General features: G+C 36.3%; 1 protein-coding gene across 1 annotated transcript in view; it reads left to right on the top strand.

Moving 5' to 3' along the window:
• Positions 1-9,714: 9,714 nt before the first annotated feature.
• CATSPERB (catsper channel auxiliary subunit beta) overlaps positions 9,715-23,230 on the top strand; it is a 95,405-nt gene continuing 81,889 nt past the window's right edge. Inside the window, exons 1-4 of the mRNA XM_036097514.2 lie at positions 9,715-9,793; positions 11,530-11,618; positions 14,147-14,287; positions 18,300-18,360. Coding sequence (XP_035953407.2) covers positions 9,715-9,793; positions 11,530-11,618; positions 14,147-14,287; positions 18,300-18,360 — 370 coding nt within the window. The remainder of the gene's footprint in view (positions 9,794-11,529; positions 11,619-14,146; positions 14,288-18,299; positions 18,361-23,230) is intronic.

Below are 23,230 nucleotides of genomic sequence, written 5' to 3'. Positions count from 1 at the left end.
TTGTTCTGAAATTTCATCAAGTGTGACCAGATATGAGCCTGTTTTCATTTTTCATGTTGACATTTCAGTCTGTATACTTATTACTAGACTCATGACAAAAAGACCAGTGTCTTTCTTTTGTTTAGAGATGTTGAATTTTCTTTGTACATTGTCTATATTTATTACTTTTTCTCCATTGATTTTACCATTTTTTTAAAATTGGTTTTATTCTCTTGATAGTTTTCCTTCCTCTTCTCTGTGACCCTTATTATATTTGTGGTCAAAACTGTTTTCTCTTGGACAGCTTGAAATTAATCTTTATTTATGAGATTATTTTGTCTTTTTCTTCCATTTCCTGAGTTTGGTCAACTCTCATTTCATACCATCCTGTTTTTTCTCTGTTTCTATTCTGGGTTATTTCAAACTTATTATTCAAGGTGATTTTTGTTTTAATGTGCAAATTCTTGTTTTAACATTTTAATTCAGGTTAGAGTGTTGTGTTACAGTTTTCTCTCCGTCGTACTTTTTGTTTGTTTGTTGCTTTTGGCAGGGAGAATATTTTCGTCTGAGGAAATGTTTGAATTCTAACGTTCTGTCTTCTAACAGCTTTGTATGATGTTGCCTGCCACTTTGTGTTCATTTTCAAACATCATATTTTATCTGGACAAGTCTCAAGTAGGGGGTGCGAGTTGAGTGTCTAGCTGGGTTTCGTAATTCAAAAGCATCTTCTTCTGTTGTTTTCTGTTCAGTTTTGAAGTAAATGAAAACTTTTGGGGGGTAGGGTCAGTGTGTTTCCCAATTTTGTGGTTCTCTTTTATTTCTGTAAGACCTTTAATTTCTATTGCTTTCTTTTTTCTCTTCACCATCACACATCTGAGAGATTCCTCCACCTTCCACAGCATCTAACCTCTTCTTCACAGTGCTGTTCTCCTCAAACTGCATGAAGACTTTCAAGCTAGTGCTCTAACCTGCCAGTTCTCAAACCTGTTCTTGGTATTCCCCCTCTCTTAGGTAGGACTCTATTAGAGAGATTATCTGTATTCTACCTGTGCAAACTCCTGCTGTTCTCTGTTCTTTTCCATAGAGTCTCTACCTGACCTTTATCTGGTGTGGACTCTGGAGTTGGTTCTTCTGGTTCTAAAGATTTATTTATGTATTTTAGAGAGAGAGTGTGTGTGTGTGTGTGTGTGTTTGTGTGTGTGTGTAAGCGGGGAAGGGACAGAGGGAGAAAGAGAGAGAGAATCTCAAGCAGACTCTGTGCTGAGTGCAGAGCCTGATGCAGGGCTCGATCTCATGACCCTGAGATCATGACCTGAGCCAAAATCAAGAGTTTGACGTTTAACTGACTGAGCCACCCAGGTGCCCCGATTCTTCTGGTTTTGGATGTTGCTTTTCCTACTTATATGCAAATTGAAATTGTTAGTAATCTGTGTTTCCTAGTTGCTCTAGGGTTGTTTTATTAATTCTCTTTCTGTGATTTTGGGGGGAGAATATATGAGGAAATTCAGTTGTAAGTAACTACCATTTATCTTCCATAAGGTTTTTATATATTCATTTATTTAAAAAAAAAGTCTTGCCTAGCTCCCAGAGTATGGTTTATACATGCCATTTCTCAGTAAAAGGAATCAGAATTCCATACAGAAATGACTGATTCCCTGTCTGTGACAGGAAATGTATAAGGTGAGCCTAGAATATCTTGTCCAATGAAGAAGAAAGGAAAGAAGGAAGGAAGCTCTCAGAGAGTACTAGCTCATGTCAAAAAGACCAGGAGCCAACTTTAAGACCACACCTGCCCAAATTTGCACACTTGGAGCAATACCAAGGATAATAACTCTAAAAGATAGAAACACTCAAATATTTAAATCAAAACCTATGAGTTCATAATGATACTAAAAAACAAACCTTATTGATTGCTTCTATGAGGATGCTAGAGAATCACGTCATTATTTTCAAACTGGTAAGTGAAAGAATGAAGCATTTACTTTCCTTTACTTAGGAATGGTACCTCTGAATAACCAGATGGTTGTTGAAGGAAAATTTATCTTTACAGAAATATTCCAGCAAATAAATGAAGATCAAATGATAAAATATCACCATCTTGCAACCTCTAACGAATTTAACAAATCTAGGAAAGAAATAACGGCTGCTATGTCATGAAAAGAGAGACAACCAGACTTTATGTGCCTCCTGTTGGAAGTACTGAAAAACACCTATGAAGTATTCCTGCCAAAAAAATTAAAGCTGTATCTGACCAAGCCTCTAAATCAACTTAATGACTTACAGGACAAATGAGATAGATTTACGGTGTAAAAAGATACCATGGTGATGCAATCAGCAAAATCCAGACTGTGAGAAACATATTAACAGTAACTAGTTCTTCAACTAACAAGTTGCAAGGGGAAAGAGAAAATGATTGGGGAGAGAGAGGGGAGTGGCCTACAGATTTAAAAACTTCAAAGATAATGGCTGAAATTAACAACATGGGAAACAACAGATGTTGGCGAGGATGTGGAGAAAGGGGAACCCTTTTGCACTGTTGGTGGGAATGCAAGCTGGTGCAGCCACTCTGGAGAATAGTATGGAGGTTCTTCAAAAAGTTAAAAATAGAACTACCCTACAATCCAGCAATTGCACTACAAGATATTTACCCAAAGGTTACAAAAATACAGATTCAAAGGGATACGTGCACCCTGATGTTTTATAGCAGCATTATCAACAATAGCCGAATTATGGAACTGTCTATTGACTGGTGAATGGATAAAGAAGATATGGTGTATACACACACACACACACACACACACACACACACACACATATGGGTGGGTGTATCGATGAAATAGGACTAAAGCTAGGTGATAGATACAAAGGAGCTAATCATACCATTCTTCCTGCTTTTTCTAATGTTTGAAATACATATGTGTGTGTGTGTGTGTGTGTGTGTGTGTGTGTGTGTAATGGAATATTACTCAGCCATCAAAAAGAATGAAATCTTACCATTTACAATGATGTGGAAGGAGCTAGAGAGTATAATGCTAAGCAAAATAAGTCAGAGAAAGACAAATACCATATGATTTCACTCATATGTGGGATTTAAGAAACAAAACAGATGAGCATAGGGGGACAAAACAAAAAAAGAGGGGCAAACCAGAAAACAAACTCTTTTTTTTTTTTAAAAGATTTTATTTATTTATTTGAGAGAGAGAGAGAGCACAAGAGGGGGGAGCGGGAGAGGGAGAAGCAGACTCCCTGCTGAGCAGGGAGCCCGATGCGGGACTCGATCCCGGGACTCCAGGATCATGACCTGAGCCGAAGGCAGTTGCTTAACCAACTGAGCCACCCAGGCACCCAGAAAACAGACTCTTAACTATAGAGAACAAACTGAGGGTTGCTGGAGGGGAGGTGGGCGGGAGGATGGATTAAAATGGTGATGGGGATTAAGGAGGGCACTTGTGATGAGCACTGTATATTCTGTGTAAGTCATGAATCACTAAATTCTATACCTGGAACTAATATTGCACTATATGTTAACAAACCAGCATTTAAATAAAAACTTGAAAAAGAAAAAAAAAAACACTTCAAAGATACTATCACTTAATTACAAAGTATGAACCTTACTGGATTTTGATTCATACAAAGTATAAACGATTTTAAGAATGAGATAATTGGGGAAATAAGAACAGTCACTGGATAGATATCCAGGAATCATTCTCATCTTTAGGCATGAAATGGTATTGTGGTTTTCTTTAATTAAAAAGTCATTTTCTCTAAGGAATGTATACTGAACTTTATATGGATGTTTAAGATATCTTCAGGATAATCCTGGAGAAGAAAGATGAATGGGTGGGTGTATCGATGAAATAGGACTAAAGCTAGGTGATAGATACAAAGGAGCTAATCATGCCATTCTTCCTGCTTTTTCTAATGTTTGAAATACCCCACAAAAAAAAAAAACATTTTTTAAAACTGGGAGAATTGTTAATCTGGGGTGATCAAAATGTCCTTGTTATTTTATTCTTTGAACTTTCTGAGTCTTTAAGTTTTCTTATAAAGGAAGTATGATCAAAGTCTGTCTCTGGATGGGGTGGTCTTTGAAGCCATGAGGTGAGGGAAATCACCAGAAAGGAAAATACTGATAAATTTGACTGTATCACATTTGAATTACATCAAAGCTCATCATACACAAAATTAAGTGACAAATTTGTTTTAATATTCACAGTAAATATTGAAAGAGATTATTTTACCATTTCACAAGCAAAACACTGTAATTCCAGTAGGACATGATCAAGAATATGTCCAAACAATTTATAGAAGAAAAAATATATGACCACACAGAAAAAATGTTAACACATATATTGTATATGTTCAGTTGCACCAATACTAAAACAAGTAAAACTAAATGAGATACTTTATTGCCTATCAAATTATTATAGATTACATCTCATTCTCAGTGCTGCATTTTCTGGAAAGCAGTTTGTCAGCCTGTCTTCAGTATATTCATATCCTAAGAAAACATTTTAAATGTAGGGACAGATTTCTGTTTAAGACCGTTTATTACCACATTATTCATAACATGAAAACACCGAAAACAGCTGAGTGTCTTATGTTTAAATAAATTGTGTGTAGTTATTTTAGATGTATAATTTGAAAACTTCTGAAAGAACACGTGAATTACATGAGAAAATGGTCAGAATAACAATGACTGAAAAACTATATATAGAAAGATCCTACATGAAATATATAAACATGTAGGGAAGAGATTGAATAAATATGTCAAAATTTAGCAGTGGTTCTATCTGACTCTTGGTTTATAGATAATTAATTTCCCTATACCTGTTTGTATTTTTCCAGTTTCACATAATGAGCACTTTTATAGTCAGAGAAAAATTACAAAGAAAAAAAAGTGAAAGTCATCCTTCCAATCAGCCCCTTCCCTGGTTCCCAAACCTCCTAACCAGATACCCAGTGCCTGACTTGTGTTTTGGGGGAGGAACATCTTTCATTGCGCTGTTATAGGTAAATCATCTGCCATGGGAGTTCTCTTGGTACTCATTTGCATCAAAGTTAATTCATCAGTAAGTCTGACTGATGCAGATCCTTATCTTCTAGGGAAGGAAAGCATTACTCAAGCCTGGGAGGAAGCATCCCATGAGAACAAATGAGGAAGGGAAACAAAGGCGTTGCTGGGGGAATAGAGGGCAATGTCACCACCTTCATAGTTTTCCTGAAGGCCATCAGTGTATTCCTACAACAGTGCTCAGACATTCCTATTTTGATGCAGTGTGGGGAAGCAGCTTACCACAGTGTTGCTACAGAGACTGAGAATTACAGCTTGCTTCCATACGAAAACTTCATCACCTTGTGTAATCAGAAACCAGCAACACAAAGGAGTTTCTGATAACTGAGTTTCTATTACAGAAGAAACATTTTGTTGAGTTCTGCACATTATTTCAGATTGAAGAATAACTTCCTTCTTTAGGTCAAGGTCACTGGAAAAGGTAAGAGAAAAGTGTTTCTTTCTTTCTTTTTTTTTTTTTAAAGATTTATTCACTTGTTAGAGAGAGAGAGCCAGGTGGGGGAAGGGGCAGAGGGAGAGAGAGAGAGAGAGAGAATCTCAAGCAGACTCTCTGCTGAGCACGGAGCCCAGCACAGGTCTCAATCCCAGGACCCCAAGATCATGACCCAAGCCAAAACCAAGAGTCAGACACTCAACTGACTGAGCCACCCAGGCACCCCAGGAAAAGTGTGTCTTATACAGGTTCTTCCAGGAGTAGATGAAACCCACATACTAGCAGGTTCTACATGGCCATGTGAAAGGATGTCTGAAGGAGAACATGAGTATAACACAGGTTTTATCATCATTATTAAAGAAATTGCTAGCCCCTGTGACCATTCATGACTTGTTGGGGTGCTTAGTAAGTCAGACAGGTTCAGTCTGGGCTCAGTAGCCAAAGGCAGCCTAAGTAGATATAATCAACCAGACAAAGGACATTCACAGAAAGATGAATCTGGAGAACAGATCAGCATATCACTTGGTCTTACTGATTCCCATGCATACCCGGCTCATTCTCATTCTTTTGCTTTGTGTATTTACTTATCCTGTTTACCCTGTCAACAAGGTCTTCTCTATTTTTTTGAAGTCCCAATCTTCCTTGAAGACATGGTCATGAAGCTCTCTTTGACAGATTTTCTTCTCTTAAACCTCCTTGTATGTAGTTGGCATTTCTTTTTGGCATTTGTTTTTCCTCAGGCACTCAGTAGTCCCATGAGGATTTATGGATTTTGAAAATAGTCATATGTAGGTTTCTGAGCCTTCCTGGTGGATGTATTAAAGATGATAAGTTTGGAGAAACACCATCTCTTAGATTTTGAAAGAAAATGACCTTTGGTACTCTGAAGGAGGCAGTTAATTGGAAATTCCAACTGCCTACCCTTTAGGTTTTCTAAGCCTGCTTCTGCACTTGGTAGCAGCTGATTGGCTGTTACCAAAGTTAGTGGACTACTAAACCAGTAAACTGAAAACTCAGACCTGGGTCTTCTTTCTCAGCTTGGATGGAAGAAACTTGGGAAAATACAAAGAAGAAAAGTGCAACTAGTCGGTCGTCCTATTAGGAGGCAGTCACAGTAAGAAATATTAAAATAAAGGCCCTACTCTAGTACATATTGATAATGTAATCACTATTCTATAACAGAGTGACTAAAAATGAATCAGATGGTGGAAAATGTAGGTTCCTTCTTTGGGACAATTCTCAATATTTTTTGCTAGAGAATAGAAAATACCCAGATATGTGACTTACACCTGGTCATTATATAAAATTCATGATAATTAAATGGCATTGGTAACTGGAGGTAATTTTACTGCTTCACAGAGTGAGTAAGGAGTGGGATGAGGATAAAGAAGTTGCTTCAGTATATCAAGACATGGATTCAGAGCTAGTACTTATCAATTGCTTAGTCTATGTAAAGCAGCTGTTAAACGTGTAAAGTTTATTACTCGTTCAGTTCTCACAACAACGCTGTGAAGTAGCTATTATCGCTATTTTACTGAATTGAAAAAGTTAAGTAATTTTCCAAAGATCAGACATCCCAATGGGCAGAGCCGATCTTAGGCCAAAGTCAGTGCTTTTTCTTTAACCAGGAGATGGTTGGTTGTTGAAAGAAGGTAGTATGAAATTGAGCAAATTTGTAATACTGAAGAAGGGGAAAAGGAGATGAATGAATGTATGGAACAGAATTATGGTGCATACAGTTAGTAGTTTTGGTGAGAGATCAAATCTAATCATGTCCTTCATTGCTTTGTGTTTTTAAATTTTCATTTTGTGGCATCCATGTATGCTGACTAAATATTTTAAATCAGGAGATCTTGGTTCTAAGTCTGACTCTGTTACTAGCTAGTAATGGACTTTAGACATGTAACTTTGGGTCTCATATATTAATTCTAAAGTACTTTCCATGTCTAAATTAAAAAAGAATGAATATGGGCTGGATTACTAGAACAAGAGAATGTGTAACTACTAGCAAATCCACAGAGAGCACAAAGGTCCTTCCTTAGCTGTCTCTCCCTCCAATTATGCTCTCTCAGGTTTCCTGCCCTTAATGAAAGCACTTAAAAGCCTTTTAAAGTAGGTTTTTAGTTCTTTGGTCAAAGATAGATACAACCAAATCCACTCAAATGAAATGAGAGATATTTTATATTTATTCGAGAGAACTGAATTGGAACAGCTCTGAGGATAACGTAATAATAGATCATCCATCCTGGAGCCCAGGAGCATAATACATTTCAATCCATTTTTTAGGGAGGAGAAAAACTGATAGGTTCTTATAATGGTGTTATGTCATTTAATGTGAATGTTTAGCGAAATACTACAAGATTTTCCTGGCAAAGGCACTATTTTCAAAGTTTGACTGTGATGACTTCTCCATTTAATGTTAAATTCATTCTTGCACCAAAAATATAATTGAGCATAGCACCATGCTGTGCTCAATTTTGCTATACTTTTATTTTGTCTTACCTTGTGAAAACAAACTGTTTTCTCAGGTGACCGAAAAAGAGCACTTAAAAAAAAAAGAACAAACAAAAAAACCCCACAATTCTTCCCTGACCATGTGATAAAGATGACGAATTTAAAAATCCAGTGAATGTTTGAACTTTATATTGTTGGTTAAATGTATTGAATCAAGCAAACCAATTTTGAGGGAGGAATAACATCAGTTAAATATAATTTACTCAGCCGTTGTCAGGAACCTGCAGGATCTCGATTATGCTTTACCTACATCTGGCAAGTCAGTCTGTTACTGTTTCTTGGATGCTGGCAAAAGATACAAGACTTCTAGGTCAGAGACAAAAGACTTAATCACTCACAGCAAAAGCAGTAGCCAGAGTGTAATCACTCACAGCAAAAGCAGTAGCCAGAGTGTCAGCGTGCTGCTCACTCCAGTTCCCCATGCCCCCCTCCCCCCGCAGTGCCATGGAGCAGATATCCATCACTGCAAGCTGCATTAGCTTACTAGGGCTGCAGTAACAAAATATGGCAGGCTGGGTGGCTTAAACAACAGAAGTTATTGATTCACACTCCTGGACACTTAAAAGTCTGAGTTCAAGGTGTTAGCAGGGTTGGTTCCTTCTGAGGGCCAAGAAGGAAGGATCCATTCCAGGCCTCTCTCCTTTGTCATTTTCTCCCTGTGTCTTCACATCGTCTCCCCTTTGCACATGTGTGTGCCCAAATTTCCTTTTCTTATAAGGACGCCAGTCACATTGGATCAGGGCCCACCCTAATGATTTCATTTTAATCACTTTGTAAAGACCGTATCTCCAAATATGACCACATTCTGAGTACTGGGGGTTAGGGCTTCAACAGATGAATTTTTAGGGGGACACATTTCAGCCCGTCAAAGAGGCTTGCTTACACACATAGTGGGGTGCATTATAGGAGAACTCTGAGCTTGGGAGATTCACCATGGGAACAAGCCTGCTCTTGTCCGAGGAGGATGTTACCTCATCCCTCAAAGTTTCTTTTTTTCTTCTTTTTTTTAATTTAATTTTTTTTTAAAAATTTTATTTATTTATTTGACAGAGAGAGACACAGCGAGAGAGGGAACACAAGCAGGGGGAGTGGGAGAGGGAGAAGCTGGCTTCCCGCCGAGCAGGGAGCCCGACGCAGGGCTCGATCCCAGGACCCTGGGATCATGACCTGAGCCGAAGGCAGACACCTAACGACTGAGCCACCCAGGTGCCCCATCCCTCAAGGTTTCTTGCCACAAACACAAATCTTAAAAAAGGCCTGGGTAAAGAGTGTCCAGGGCTTTGCATGCCTGGCACACAGGAAGAACATGCAGGGATGCTCAGGATCCATGTGGATTATCTCTCTCAAAAGCAGTGCAGTCAAAATATCAGATCAAGGTACAGCTCTACCATCCTCAGTCTTTATCAAGTCAGGCTCTGTTTTACACAGCTATAAAATTGATTACACCTCCCAACAGTTATCTACATTGAAGAAAAACCAGAGCCACCACTCTTTAGTTTGAATAATGATATTTATAAATATCTTTAATACCAACTAGGAAGTAAATGTAGAGCTTAGTCAACTGTTACATTATTTGCTTTGTCACAAAAAGAAATATTTTTAACTTCAAGGTATAGATGACTTCTTTACTTTCTAGTTGTTTGTAGAAAAAGGAACTTGTAGAAAAATACGTTCAGAGTGATTGAATAGAAATAATTCTTATTTCTTTCAATAGATGGGATTGCTACTTTTATATATTATAATTTTACTTGTGAACATATTTGATTTTTCATCAGGAATAATATATAATAAAGGTAAGTTTCAGACTCTCTTACTCTCTGTTTTCTTGTAGGAGTTCTCCTTTATTCCCTTCCTCACTAACAATTAAAATACTTTTTTTGGTACTTCTTTACCTTGTCTTCCAATTTTTCCCAGGTATTATTTATTGTGCTCTTGTCCAGAGGTTTCTAATAATATCACTGTGAATCTATTGGTATTAAGTTGTGTACATAGACACCTTTGTTATAGTGTTTCATCGCTTATAAGTCATAGAATATTTAAAGTTTAAGGAGCATTTTATATTTGAAAAACTTTAATTACTTAAATAGCTTTTTTTGCTTTTTCCTACATGGTTACATGTGGTATGAATTGTAAACTGAATTATAAGTCTAACAGATTGAGACTGAAGATCATTTTCTAAAAGTAATACATGGATTAAATTACCCGGTAGGACTTTTATGGTGGAAATGCTTTGTAAGAGGAATAAGACAAGGCAATTCACCTCCACTTGTGCAGATTGTTAGATTTTCTAGCATTTTGGATTGGATCTGCTAGAACAGTAGATGCTTAATAAAAAAAAATTGTTGACTGACTAATGAAGAGATGGATTCAGGCTGTCTTCTATTCACAGGTGTGTTGCAGAAATGCTTGATTTCTGGGATGACCCACTACCAGTTCCTAGGTTCTACTGTAGAATATATAACACACACATGGGTAGAATCTAAGATTAGAGAGTCACAGGCCAACTTACGAGATTTCAGAGAAGGGAGTGTTTACTTCCACCTGAGAGGGTTGGTCAGGGAAAGCTTTGTACAAAAGAGAGCAATCAATCTAGGTCCCCAAAATGAGTGTGTCTATGCATGCATGGGGGAGACAACATCAGGGTAAGTGATGGTAAAGTCATGGAGGTAGGTAATCGTATAATGTGAGGGGAGCAGTAAATACTCAGTTTGGCCAGAATGAAGGGATAGAAGAAGTAAAATATTTTGGAAAGATAGGAAACTGGTTCATGTCATGGAATTACTTGAATGCCAGGCTGGAATTTGAGCTTTAGCCTAAATTCATTGAGATGGAGATTGACAGAATGGATAAAAACCCATGATCCAACTCTGCTGTCTACAAGAGATTCACTTCAGATCAAGATAAAGGGAAGAGATCTTCCTCCCAACCCCTTTTCCCTCCTTTTGGGAGAGGAGTCTCTTTCCTATCAATAGCTCTCTATTAAAATACAAATTCTCTCTTCAATCTCCAACTCCTGTCCTTTCTCTGTGCTCCTCAAGGGCTTTAAGAGTCAAGAACTATTTAATATTTACATTGCAAAATTTCCAGCTTTGTTTTATTGTTGATCTTTAGTTTTGTACCATTGTGGTCAGAAAATATTCTTGGTATGATTTCAGTCTTCTTAAATTTTATATTTGTTATGTCTCTTTTTATGTGATTGAGCCAGGGGATTCTTCTGTGTGCACTTGAGGAAAATGTGTATTCTATTTTTCTTGGATGGAATGTTTTATATAAATCTTTTAGAACCATGTATTCTGAAATATGCTTCAGGTGAAAAAAGGTTCTTACTGACTTTGCATCTGGATAATGAAATTTGTTGAAAGTTTTTTAAAAATTAAAAAAAAAAAAGTCAAGAACTGGTTTTTGACCACTTCTGAATTTAAAATATACAATTATAATTCTTACTCTTTTAAAATTATTTTGTCAGTTTAAAAAATATGGAAATTCTTCTGTCAGTGACTTAAAATAATGTATTTTTTTTTATTATTAGGTGATATGGAGATACACTTTGCTTGTGATAGCAAAGGGTTCCCCCAAAAGAATGAAATAATCAAGTTGTATCTTTCCTCAGATGACTTGGTAAGGTCCCCTAATAGTATGCAACAACCCCTCACAGTCTTTTTAACTCCACATGGAAAACCAGTCGCACTGTACTCTTTTCAAATGCCTTCTACTGTGTTCAGACTTGGGGAGGTAAAATCCTATGTAAATAATGATCTTTTCTATTCCGTTCCACTTGGATCAGGTGAAATATTGCATTTAGCCATTGAACAGCCTGGGTGGTTTTGCCTTTTTTTTTTTTTTTTTTTTTAAAGATTTTATTTATTTATTTGACAGAGAGTGAGCTCAGGTAGGCAGAGCGGCAGGCAGAGGGCGAGGGAGAAGCAGGTTCCCTGCTGAGCAGGGAGCCTGACTTGGGGCTCGATCCCAGGACCCTGGGATCATGACCTGAGCTGAAGGCAGCTGCCTAACCCACTGAGGCACCCAGGCACCTTTTTTTTTTTTTTTTTTTTTTTTTTTTTTTTAGCTACAGCCCCCTTCCCTTTTTAAAAGGTTGGTTGTAATGATCTTTATTTTTTATGGATCTGATTTGTCCTTTTGAAGTTTGACAGATGTAGCCTGTTAGAGAAATTTACTTCACATGACCCAGAGAAAGAATCTTTCCCTTTTATAACAAGTACCACATTGCGGTTGTCATTTGGGTAAGGGATGATTTGATTTTTACAATTCATATAGTGGCATTTAAACACACACACACACACACACACACACACAAACCCAAAATAAAATAAAATATACTATTAAGATAGCCATCCAGCAAATGCTAGCAAAAACCTAAGTTAAGAAAAAATGTACAGATTGTTTGAAATCTATGATAAATATAATAAAAACAAAGATAAACACCCCACAAGGACAAATACATTTTCCCCCAGTCTTCTTGACTTAGTTCGCAGTTCCTTCTTGATATGCCAAACATATATTTACTTTTTTATTCACAACTGTTGTGAAGTGCATGCCCTTTGAGTCAAAAATGCCTTTCCTCTTTGTGATTACATATTATGGAAAAAAGAATGGGCTTTAGAGGAAGGGAGACCTTCGGAGCTGGGGTCAAATCTTGGAGTTATGCATGGACATACATGGTCTGTGTGCCCTGGGGCAGGTTACCTAACCCTTCTCATCTCTAGTTTTGTCTTCCTGAAAGGGAATTAACTATAACCTACATTTTGTATAGTTGTGAAATAGTAGTTCTAGAAGTGATATTAGTAGAAATAATGCCTAACATTTATAAAATGTTTATGTCTGTCAGGCATCTTATGTTCATGATGACATTTAATCTTCTGTAAGATATAGTACTTAAGATTAGTGGAGGACTGGGGCGCCTGGGTGGCTCAGTCGTTAAGCGTCTGCCTTCGGCTCAGGTCGTGATCCCAGGGTCCTGGGATCGAGCCCCACATCGGGCTCCCTGCACGGCGGGGAAGCCTGCTTCTCCCTCTCCTACTCCCCCTGCTTGTGTTCCCTCTCTCGCTATGTCTCTCTCTGTCAAATAAATAAATAAAATCTTTAAAAAAAAAAAAAAAAAAAAGATTAGTGGAGGAGGACTGAACCTACCCTCTTAGATTCAGTACCTGGGGCCTGTAAAATAAACGGATGAAAGACAGATTAACAGGAGAAAAAAAAAAACAGACTTTATTTACACATGCATTGCGGATAGCCACAGGAAAACTCAGTGATAAGTAACTCAAAAGGCTGAGAATTAGAATTTGGGACTTCTATGCCAACTTCACAAAGGGCAATATATTGTAAATCAGTGACAAGACAGGGGAAAGGGGGTTTGGGTTTATATTCCCTCCAATCTCCATTAGAATGTAAGTTCTTTGAGAGCAGGGATTTTTGTCTGTTTTATGCAGTTCTGTTTCCCCAGCCCCCATAACACTGTCCAGATTCGTGGTAAGAGCTCGGAAAATGTTTTTGGAATCAATCTGTTTCCCTGTGTTATAGATAGGGAAACTGAAACTCAGGTAACTTGCCCAAAGTGGTCTTCACTATTAGGATAACCAAATGAGTGGAAGCTGTTAGCATCCATCTCATGTTGGCTTTCAGTAAAACCTACCATGTATAATTGCTGCATTCTCATCTACCTTCTCAAAGCTGGGAAATAGCCAATAAAATGCACTAAAATGAGTTTTGCCTTATACATTTGCTCCTTTAACCACAAAATAATGATTTTAATAAAATAGGGATTTAACACAAAATTTAACACAAAATAATGATTTTAATAAAATAGGGATTTCTACACGTGACGGCAGATGGCTTTGATTCTATATTTATTAAACATAATAACTTTATGTAAATTTTTTGACAGCAAAGATTATTGTATCGATGAGTTAAAGCCTATTATGATACTAGCATAATGGATGACTGAGTTCTAGAAGTGTACTATTTCAAAAGAGATTTTTTTTTTCCTAGTTAGAGATGAGGATTACTGAAGATAGCCGTCTTCAGCAGCATCTACTTTTCATAGATTTCCCCTCACTTTTAAATTAATGTAAAATATGCTTCTCTCCATCAAGTTGTCGTTACTTTTTTTTCTCCCCTCTTTCCTAAAGAAAATCGAGTGTTCTTTCCAATCTGAAAGTGAGCTTACTTCGAAGGAATTTCTAGGTGTGTTCACATCAGGAGGACTTGCTCCCAGCCTGGGAATTATAAATAGTACATACACTGGCATCTTCCACTTTAATTTAACTTTGGTAATAACATTTTATTTTATTCTTTGATATTATTAATGAGAAATATACTCTTTCTCATAGGATGTGTTTTTTTTTTAAATAGTCCATAATGTCACACCTATATATGTTTTATGTTTTAAACCTAACAATACAATGTTAAACTTTTTGCTTTAAATAGTTTTTAAGAAATTAGTATATGTGCTGCTGAAGTGAGCGCTAGTTCTTAAGAAATTAAAGAAAAAATACGTGTGGTTTTTTTACTTTTTACCTACATATTTATGATTTGAATCGTTCTTCATTCTTTTCCTGGGATGGGAGCTGCCATCTGGTGTCATGTTTCTTCAGCCCAAAGAATTTTTATCGTTTCTTACAGTGCAAGACTGTGGGCAATGAATTCTCTGGGAGATTTATCCCCTCGAAAATGTCTTTCTTTCACCCTCATTTTTGGGGTCAACAAAAAAAATTATACCTTTATTAAGATATAATTTGCATGCCATACAGCTCACCTATTTAAAATGCACAATTAAATCGTGTTTAGTATATTCACAGAGTGCGCCAACATCACTGCTATCTAATTTTAGAACACTTTCATGACCGTGAAAAGACAGCCCATCTCCGTTAACAGTCACTCCCCGTCCACCCTCTGCTCTCCAGATGTAGGCAACCACTAAACTACATCTGTCTTTCTGGGTTTGCTTATTCTGAACGTCTCAGATAAATGAAATCCTACAACATGTATCTCTTTGTGACTGGCTTCCCTTCAGCTAACATAACTTCTCCACGTTTCGTCCATGTGGTGGCACGTGTCAGGACTTCATTTCTTTTTACTGTCAAATCATATTCCAGTGTATCAATACCACGTTTTGTCTATCCATTCATCAGTGGCTGGACATTTAGGTTGTTTCCACCTTTGGGCTGCAGTGAATCACGTAGCTATGAGCATCTGTGTACAAATCTTTGTGTGGAAATATGTTTTTTTAATTTCTCTTGGGTGTCTACCCTGGGAAATTGAGTTGTGAGGTCCTAGAGTAACAGTCTGGTAACTGCCAGACTGTTTTCCAGAGTGGTTGCACTCTTTTAACATTCCCACCAACATTGTATTAGGGTTCATCCTCACCCACACTTGTTACTGTTGGTGTTTGGTGATACAGCCATCCCAGTGGATGTGAAGTGCTATCTCATTTGGTTTTGATTTGCATTTCCCTGATGATTAATGATGTTCAGCATCTTTTCACATGTTTATTGTCCATTTGAGTATCTTCTATGTGGAAATATCTATTTAAATTCTTTGTCCATTCTTAATTGGCTTGTCTTCTTATTCTTGTCTTTATATTCTCAATACAAGTCCCCTATCAGACACATGATTGGCAAATATTTTCTCCCATTTTCTGGGTTGTCTTTTTAGTTTTTAGGCAGTCTCCTTTGATGCACAAAAGTTATTTTGATGAAGCCTAATTATCCATTTCATTGTTGTTGACCTTGTTCTTTGGTGTCATGTAGGAAACCATTGCCTAGTCCAAGGTCACAGAGATTTGCCCCTCTGTTTTCTCCTAAGAGGTTCATAGTTTTACTTTTTACATTTAGGTTGTTGATCCATTTCGAGTTCATTTTTGTGTGTGGTGTGAGGTTGGGGTCCATATGCATAGTTTATATGTGGATATCCATCTGTCTTAGCACCATTTGTTGAAAATACTATTATTCTTTCCCTACTGAATTGTTTCGGCACCTTTGTTGAAAAATCAATTGACTGTAAAGGTGAGGGTTTATTTCTGGATTCTCAATTCTATTGCATTGATCCATACATCTATCCTTATGCCAGTACCGTGTTGTCTTGATACTGTTGTTTTGTAGTAAGTTTTGAAATAGGAAGCATGAGTCCTCCAACTTTGCTGTTCCTTTTCAAGGTTGTTTTTGCTAGGCTCTATATGAATTTGCTGGCTTCCATATGAATTTTAGGATAAGCTTGTCAATATTTACAAAGAAGCCTGCTGGAATTCTGATAGAGATTGTGTTGAATCTATAGATCAGTTTGGGTGGTATTGCCATTTTAATAATATTATCTCCCCATCCATGAATATAGGATGTTTTTCTATTTATTTAGATTTTCTTTAATTTCTTTCAACAATGTTTTGTAGTTTTCAGAGTATAAGTTTTATACTGCTTTTGTTAATTTTGTTCCTAATATTTTATTCTTTTTGATTTTTTTTTTTAAGATTTTATTTATTTATTTGACACAGAGGGAGAGAGAGAGAACACAAGCAGGGGCAGCAGCAGGGAGAGTGAGAGGGAAAAGCGGGCTACCCACTGAGCAAGGAGCTCGATGCAGGGCTTGATTCCAGGACCCTGGGTTCATGACCTGAGCTGAAGGCAGACACTTAACTGATTGAGCCACCCAGGTGCCCCTCTTTTTTATTCTATTGTAGAGGGAATGGCTTTCTTAATCTCATTTTCAGATTATTCTTTGCAAGTGTGTAGAAATACATTTAATTTTTATATAATGATCTTGTATCCTACAACCTTGCTGAACTCATTTATGAATTCTAATAGGTTTTTAGTGGTCACCTTGATTTTTGAATGATACATTTGTCAGATACAGAATTTCTGGTTGACTCCCACTTCCTTTTGACATTTTGAATATGTTATTCTGCATTTTGAATATGTCAACTGACACCATTGTTTCTGAATGAGAAGTCAACTATTAATTGTATTATTGTCCCTCACGTGTAATGTACCATTTTCCTCTACATGCTTTTAAGATTTTCTCTTTGTATTTACCCTGATTGGGTTTCTCTGGGCTTCTTGAATTATAAGTTTATCAAATTTGTAAGGTCTTCAGCCACTATTTCTCTTAAAAAATGTTTTCCTTTCTCTATCTCTTTTCCTACTGGGACTCAAATTATGCACATTTTAGAATATACAACATTGTCCTGGAGATATCTAAGGCTCTGGTCATTTTTCTTTAATCATTTCCCCCCTTTTTCAGATAGGATAATTTCAACTGCTGTATCTCTAAATTCACTGATTCTTTTACCATCACCAATCTGCTCATCTAGTAAATATTTTATTTCAGTTATTATACTTTTTGCCTCATTATTTTCATCTGGTTTTATTGTTATATTTTTCATTTATGTGCTGGGATTCCCTGTCCATTCTTTCACTAGGACATTTTCTTTAAGCCTGTGTACATATTTATAATAGCTGCTTTGAAGTCTTCATTTGCTCTCTGGACTCACTCTGGGTCAGTTTATCAAGTTTATCATCTAACTTTTTTTTTTTTATCAGTTACATATTTCTCTTTTCATGTCATATCATTTTGGTTGAAACTGGACATTTAAGATAATAAGCTGTAGCAACGGGGGGGGGGGGGGCGGGGAAGTTGTTGGTTGTGGTGTAAAAGGCTCTTTCTTGCCTTGACACAACTGTAAACTGTCTTATCTATGGTTTCAGCAGCTGTTATCTCTGTTCAGTTTTTTAAGCTTCCATGGTTGATTTTTTTTTTAACATGGCCTTCATTGGTCTCCTCAGCACTTGCATTTCCCCAGGATTTGGGGAAATTTATATTTAGCTCTGAGCTCACCACTCTTGCAGTTCCCTTGCCTGTTAGATTTTCCCCTTAAATTCCCAATTCTCTGTCCACACCAAGCTCTGTTCTCTGGCACATCAAGCCAGTAATGCCTCAGTTTTGTGCTACCTGAGCACGGTTGCATGATACGCCACTATATAGCATTTTACATAATCAATTAACATTTTAGTTATTTCCAGTCTTCTACTATTACAAGCAATGATGAAAAATATTCTTGAGCACATTTTATTTCACACGTATGTGAGTATAATGTAGGATAAATTCCAAACAGTGAAATTTCTGGGTAAAGGGTATATGCATTAGATGTTTTTATTTAATTTCCATTTTTAAAGATAGGATGGGAGTGCTCGCTTCGGCAGCACATATACTAAAGATAGGATGGGATATAGCAAAATAAGTGTTGCCATTGACATTGTCAAACACTGTATTCTGACGTCTTCTTTATTCAAGTTCAGTGATCGAGTTTACTGGTTGATCAATATTCCCAGAGAAAACATTACAAAAAATACAGGTAAGAATGATCTGACTTAACTTTTACTCATGGGTCTGGGTTGCCAAATGTAGCAAATAAAAAGCACTTATATTAAAAAATTATTTGCTGTTCCATATAAATGTCTCATGTCATATTTGGGACATACTCACTAAAAATTATTATAATTCATCTAGAATTCACATGTAACTGGCAATTCTATTACAGTTAGATTGGTTTAACACACATAACATTTATATTGTTCTTTAAGTAAACTCATTTTCTAGAAAGAACTCAAAAATTGTAGTATGGAGAAATTCATGTACCAATAGGTTACCTTAAAATAGTCTGTAATATGAAATATATTATTCACTATGGAATCTACGATTAAGTGTTATGTGGTAGAATAGTTTTATATGCTACTGTAAATACCCAGATGGAAAAAGGAGGAAAGTAAAGTTCCAGGAGTTATAAGTACTGAGCTAGTGGACTGAGCTAGTAGATCTTGAGGCATGAAATACATTTTCATACTTTAAAAATGATGGAGGGCATATTATTTTAATATGATAGGTGCAAAAAGCAGAAACCAACTTGGCTTCACTGAAGAAAAAAGAAGAAATTTGTTTTTGTCATGGAGCCCAAAGATAAAAATGCAACCAGTTTATAGGAAGGAATTAGGACTAAGAGATGGACAACCATCAAGACTTTCACCCTATTTCTCATTTCTGTTTTCTGTAAATCTACATTTATTTTTCTCTCTCTGCAGACTAGCTTTCTAAAGCTGCCTCACTGCTAGTCAATTTTTTTAAATATACATTTCCTAGGGGCCAGTCCAATTCCAAATTCCCAGGAGAGTACCTTTAATTGGCCTACTGTTGATCTAGCACACACTTGTATATCAATCAAATGGTGATGAGGGACCAGGACAATGGGAATCCAACAGGCCAACCCCTCTAGGTACAGGAGTAATTAAAGGGCATATGGGATTGTGTGTCCTTCAGAGTTAGAGTAAGGTTAGAGTAAGGAAGAAATGATAGAGAAGTTTCCACATAAGGAAGTGTCAAAGACAAAAATGCAAAAGCAGCCCCAGTGCTGTAACATCTGATATGAATTAGATAGCATTTTAATCCCATATTCATATTAATTTTTTCCAAATTAATCTGTTGGAAACTTGGTAACTTTTTTTTTTTTCAAGGAATTCATCCTGAAAATTATACTCATCTTTTTTTAAATCTAACTTAACTCTCATCAGTATTAGGATGGAATGTTCTAGCTCCTTGGCATAAGATTGACATTAGTTTGAGAATGGAAAAAGTGAAGATCACTTGTTATTTTTGCTCTTTCTATTTACAAACTTTAATTTCAGGAATGCAGTGATTCTAGGGTCACCCAGACAGGAACAAAGGTGACCTGAGAACTTAAGTATTTTATGGAAAGACACCACATGAGCTCTGCCTCGCTTGACACAATTCCCTGGACTGAATAAAAAGAAATATATTTGAGCTCATAATATAATAGGAGCCAATAGGTTACCTTAAAATAGTCTGTAATATGAAATATATTATTCACTATGGAATCTACTATTAAGTGTTATGTGGTAGAATAGCTTTATATGCTACTGTAAATACCCAGATGGAAAAAGGAGGAAAGTAGAGTTCCAGAAGTTATAAGTACTGAGCTAGTGGACTGAGCTAGTAGATCTTGAGGCATGAAATACATTTTCATACTTTAAAAATGATGGAGGGCATATTATTTTAATATGATAGGTGCAAAAAGCAGAAACCAACTTGGCTTCACTGAAGAAAAAAGAAGAAATTTGTTTTTGTCATGGAGCCCAAAGATAAAATGCAACCAGGTTATAGGAAGGAATTAGGACTAAGAATTAGGCCAGCACCTAATTAGGAATATGCTAGAAATCAGGAAAAAATATATTCAGGGGAAGGAGACCATACTTGCTCATTCATTTTTTTTCTTCCTCAACCATATCTTATCTACTGCCCTGCCATGAATTGTTGTATCATGTAAGCATGACATCTTGGGAAGGGTAGTTGAGAACACATCAACCACAAAGGTAACAAAATTGTCATGATAGTAGAACTAGCAGGTTCATCACTACTCTAAACACTTTACCTATACTAACTCATCTATCCCTCACTATGTGCTATGTACCATTATGATGTCCATTTTCTTTTCTTTTTTTTAACATTTATTTATTTATTTGAGGGGAGAGGGAGGGACAGAGGGAGAGGGAGAGAGAGTCCCAAGCAGACTCCGTGCTGAGCCCAGAGCCCGACACAGGGCTCAATCCCATGACCCTGAGATCATAACCTGAGCTGAGATCAAGTCAGTCACTTAACCAGCTGTGCCACCCAGATGCCCCATCATGTCCATTTTCAAATGATTTAACTGAGACCCATGGAGCCATAGGGAGATGCAGTAATAGCCAAAAAGTGCTGAAGGCAGTTTGAAATTTGAACAGCATACAACTGTTGAAAGTAAAAAGAGTTCCTCTTTGATTTAGACTTCATAATTTGTCCTTTTTTATCATTTGTAAATAAGATATAATTTGCATTCAGTAAAATGTATCCTTTTTTGAAAAGCATCTAGTTCTGTAAGTTTGCACAAATATGTACAGTTGAGTAATCAGTACAATCAAGATACAGAACTGCTCCAACACCCAACAACATTACCCCACCTGTAATAGACCTCTCCCCATTGCCCAAGCCCCCACCACCACGGATCTGTTTTCTGTTCCTATCATTTTGCCTATTCCAGAGTCATATACATGGAATCATGGAAAATGTATCCTTTTGAATCTGGCTTCTTAGCATAATTCATCTGAGAGTCATCTATGTTGTAATTTCTTCCATTTTCTTACTGGATAGTATTCCATTGTATGGGTGTACCAGAGTTAATTTTATTGAAGGGCAATTTGGATTTTTCCAGTTTTTAGCTATTTTAAGTAAAGCTGCTACAAGCATACAGGCTCTCTTGTGAACATAAACTTTTGTTGTATTTGGCTAATACCAAGTAGTAGGATCGCTGTGTTATATGGTAAGTGTAAGTTTAACTTTATAGGAAATTGTCAAACTATTTTCCAAAGTAGCTGTATCATTCTGCCTTCTCACCATCGGGTTATCTGAATCCATGCCAGCACTTTGTATAAGGGTGTGTGTGTAATTTTAGCCATTCTAATAGGTGTATAGTGGCATTTAAGAATTTTAATTTGCATTTCCCTAATCATTGAACATTTTTTTGTGCTTATTTGCCATTTGAATTACCTATGCTAATCTTTTGCAAGTTTGTTATGTATTTTGGATATAAGTCCCTCATCAGATATATGATCTATAAATATTTTTTTTCTAGTCTGTGGCTTGTATTTTTCATCTCTTAATATCTCTTGCAGATCAGAGTTTTTAATTTTGGTGAAATCTAATTTATCAGTTTTTTATTTTCTTGATTGCACTTTTGGCATCATAGCTGACTCAAGTTCACAAAGATGTTCTCCTATATTTACTTCAAGAAGATTATGGTTCCAGGTTTTGTATTTAGGTCTATGACTCAATTTGAGTTAATTTTTGTATGTTATAGGGACTGAAGTTTATTTGGGGGGAATATAGATACCCAGTTATTCCAGCACTATTGTTGTAAAAACTATTTTGTCTCCATTGTATTACTATTTCTGGGTTCTCTGTCTTTTCACCCATACCACGTTGTCTTGATTACTTAAGCCTTTATAAATAATAAGCTTATAATAAGTAATATTAATCCTTCAACTCTGATCTTCTTTTTCAGAATTGTTTTGGTTAGTATACTTCTTTTGCCTTTCTCTATAAATTTTAGAATAAACTTGTTAGTTCTATAAAAAATCCTGTGGTTTTTAAATTTGGATTGCGTTAAATCTATAGTTTAGAGGAAATTGACATCTTACTAATGAGTTTTTCAATCCATGGACATTGTATACCTCTCCACTTATTTATATCTTCTTTGAACTATTTCATCAGGGCTTTGTGGTTTTCAGCATAGAGATCTTACACATTAAAAAACAATTTTATACCTAAGTATTTCATGTTTTGGTGTATTGTATGTGGTTATTATTAATATTTGAATTTCCAACTGTTCATTGCTAATATGTAGAAATAGGATTGATTTTTGTAGATTGATTGTGTGTCTTGCAACCTTGTTAAATTCACTTATTGGTTCTAGTAGCTTTTTGTATATTCTTTGGTTTTTCTACATAGAAAAATCACTCATCCAGAAATAGAGATAATTTCATTTCTTCCTTTCCAGTATGTATTCATTTATTTCTTTTTCTTGCCTTATTTGTAGTGGTAGGACCCCAGTACCATGTTGAATAAGAATGGTAAGAGGACATCTTGGCCTTATTTCCAAATTTAGGGGGAAAACATTCAATCTTTCATCATTATGTATAATGTTACTGTAGGTATTTTATAGATGCCCTTTATCATATTCAGGAAGTTCCCTTCTATTCCTAGTTTGCTGAGTTTTTATCATGAATTGGTGTTGAAGTTTGTTAAATTCTCTTTCTGCATCTGTTGAGAAAATAAGGATTTTTCTCTTCAGTCTGTTGATATGGTGGATTTCATTGATTCATTTTTGAATTTTGAGCTAGCCTTGCAATCCTACGATAAACAACTCTTGGTTATGATGTATTATCCTTTTTATATATTGTTGGACTCATTTGGCTAGTAGGTTCTTGTGGTTATCAGCCTGGAGTTTAATTTTCTCCTAAGGTCTTTATCTCCTTTTGGGATCCGATAATGCTATTGTTATAAAATGATTTGCTCTGCTGTTTGGTCCTGCTGATGAACGCCAGGGTGATGCTCAACTTTAAGTTGAAAAAGGACATACAGTGCTTTGTGGAGGAGTAGAGGTAGCCCAGCACAGGTGA

This window comes from Halichoerus grypus, chromosome 8 (assembly GCF_964656455.1).
Source record: "Halichoerus grypus chromosome 8, mHalGry1.hap1.1, whole genome shotgun sequence".
In the NCBI taxonomy this organism is placed as follows: domain Eukaryota; kingdom Metazoa; phylum Chordata; class Mammalia; order Carnivora; family Phocidae; genus Halichoerus; species Halichoerus grypus.
Note: the sequence above shows the minus strand (reverse complement) of the source record. Positions and strands in the feature narration are given on the sequence as shown.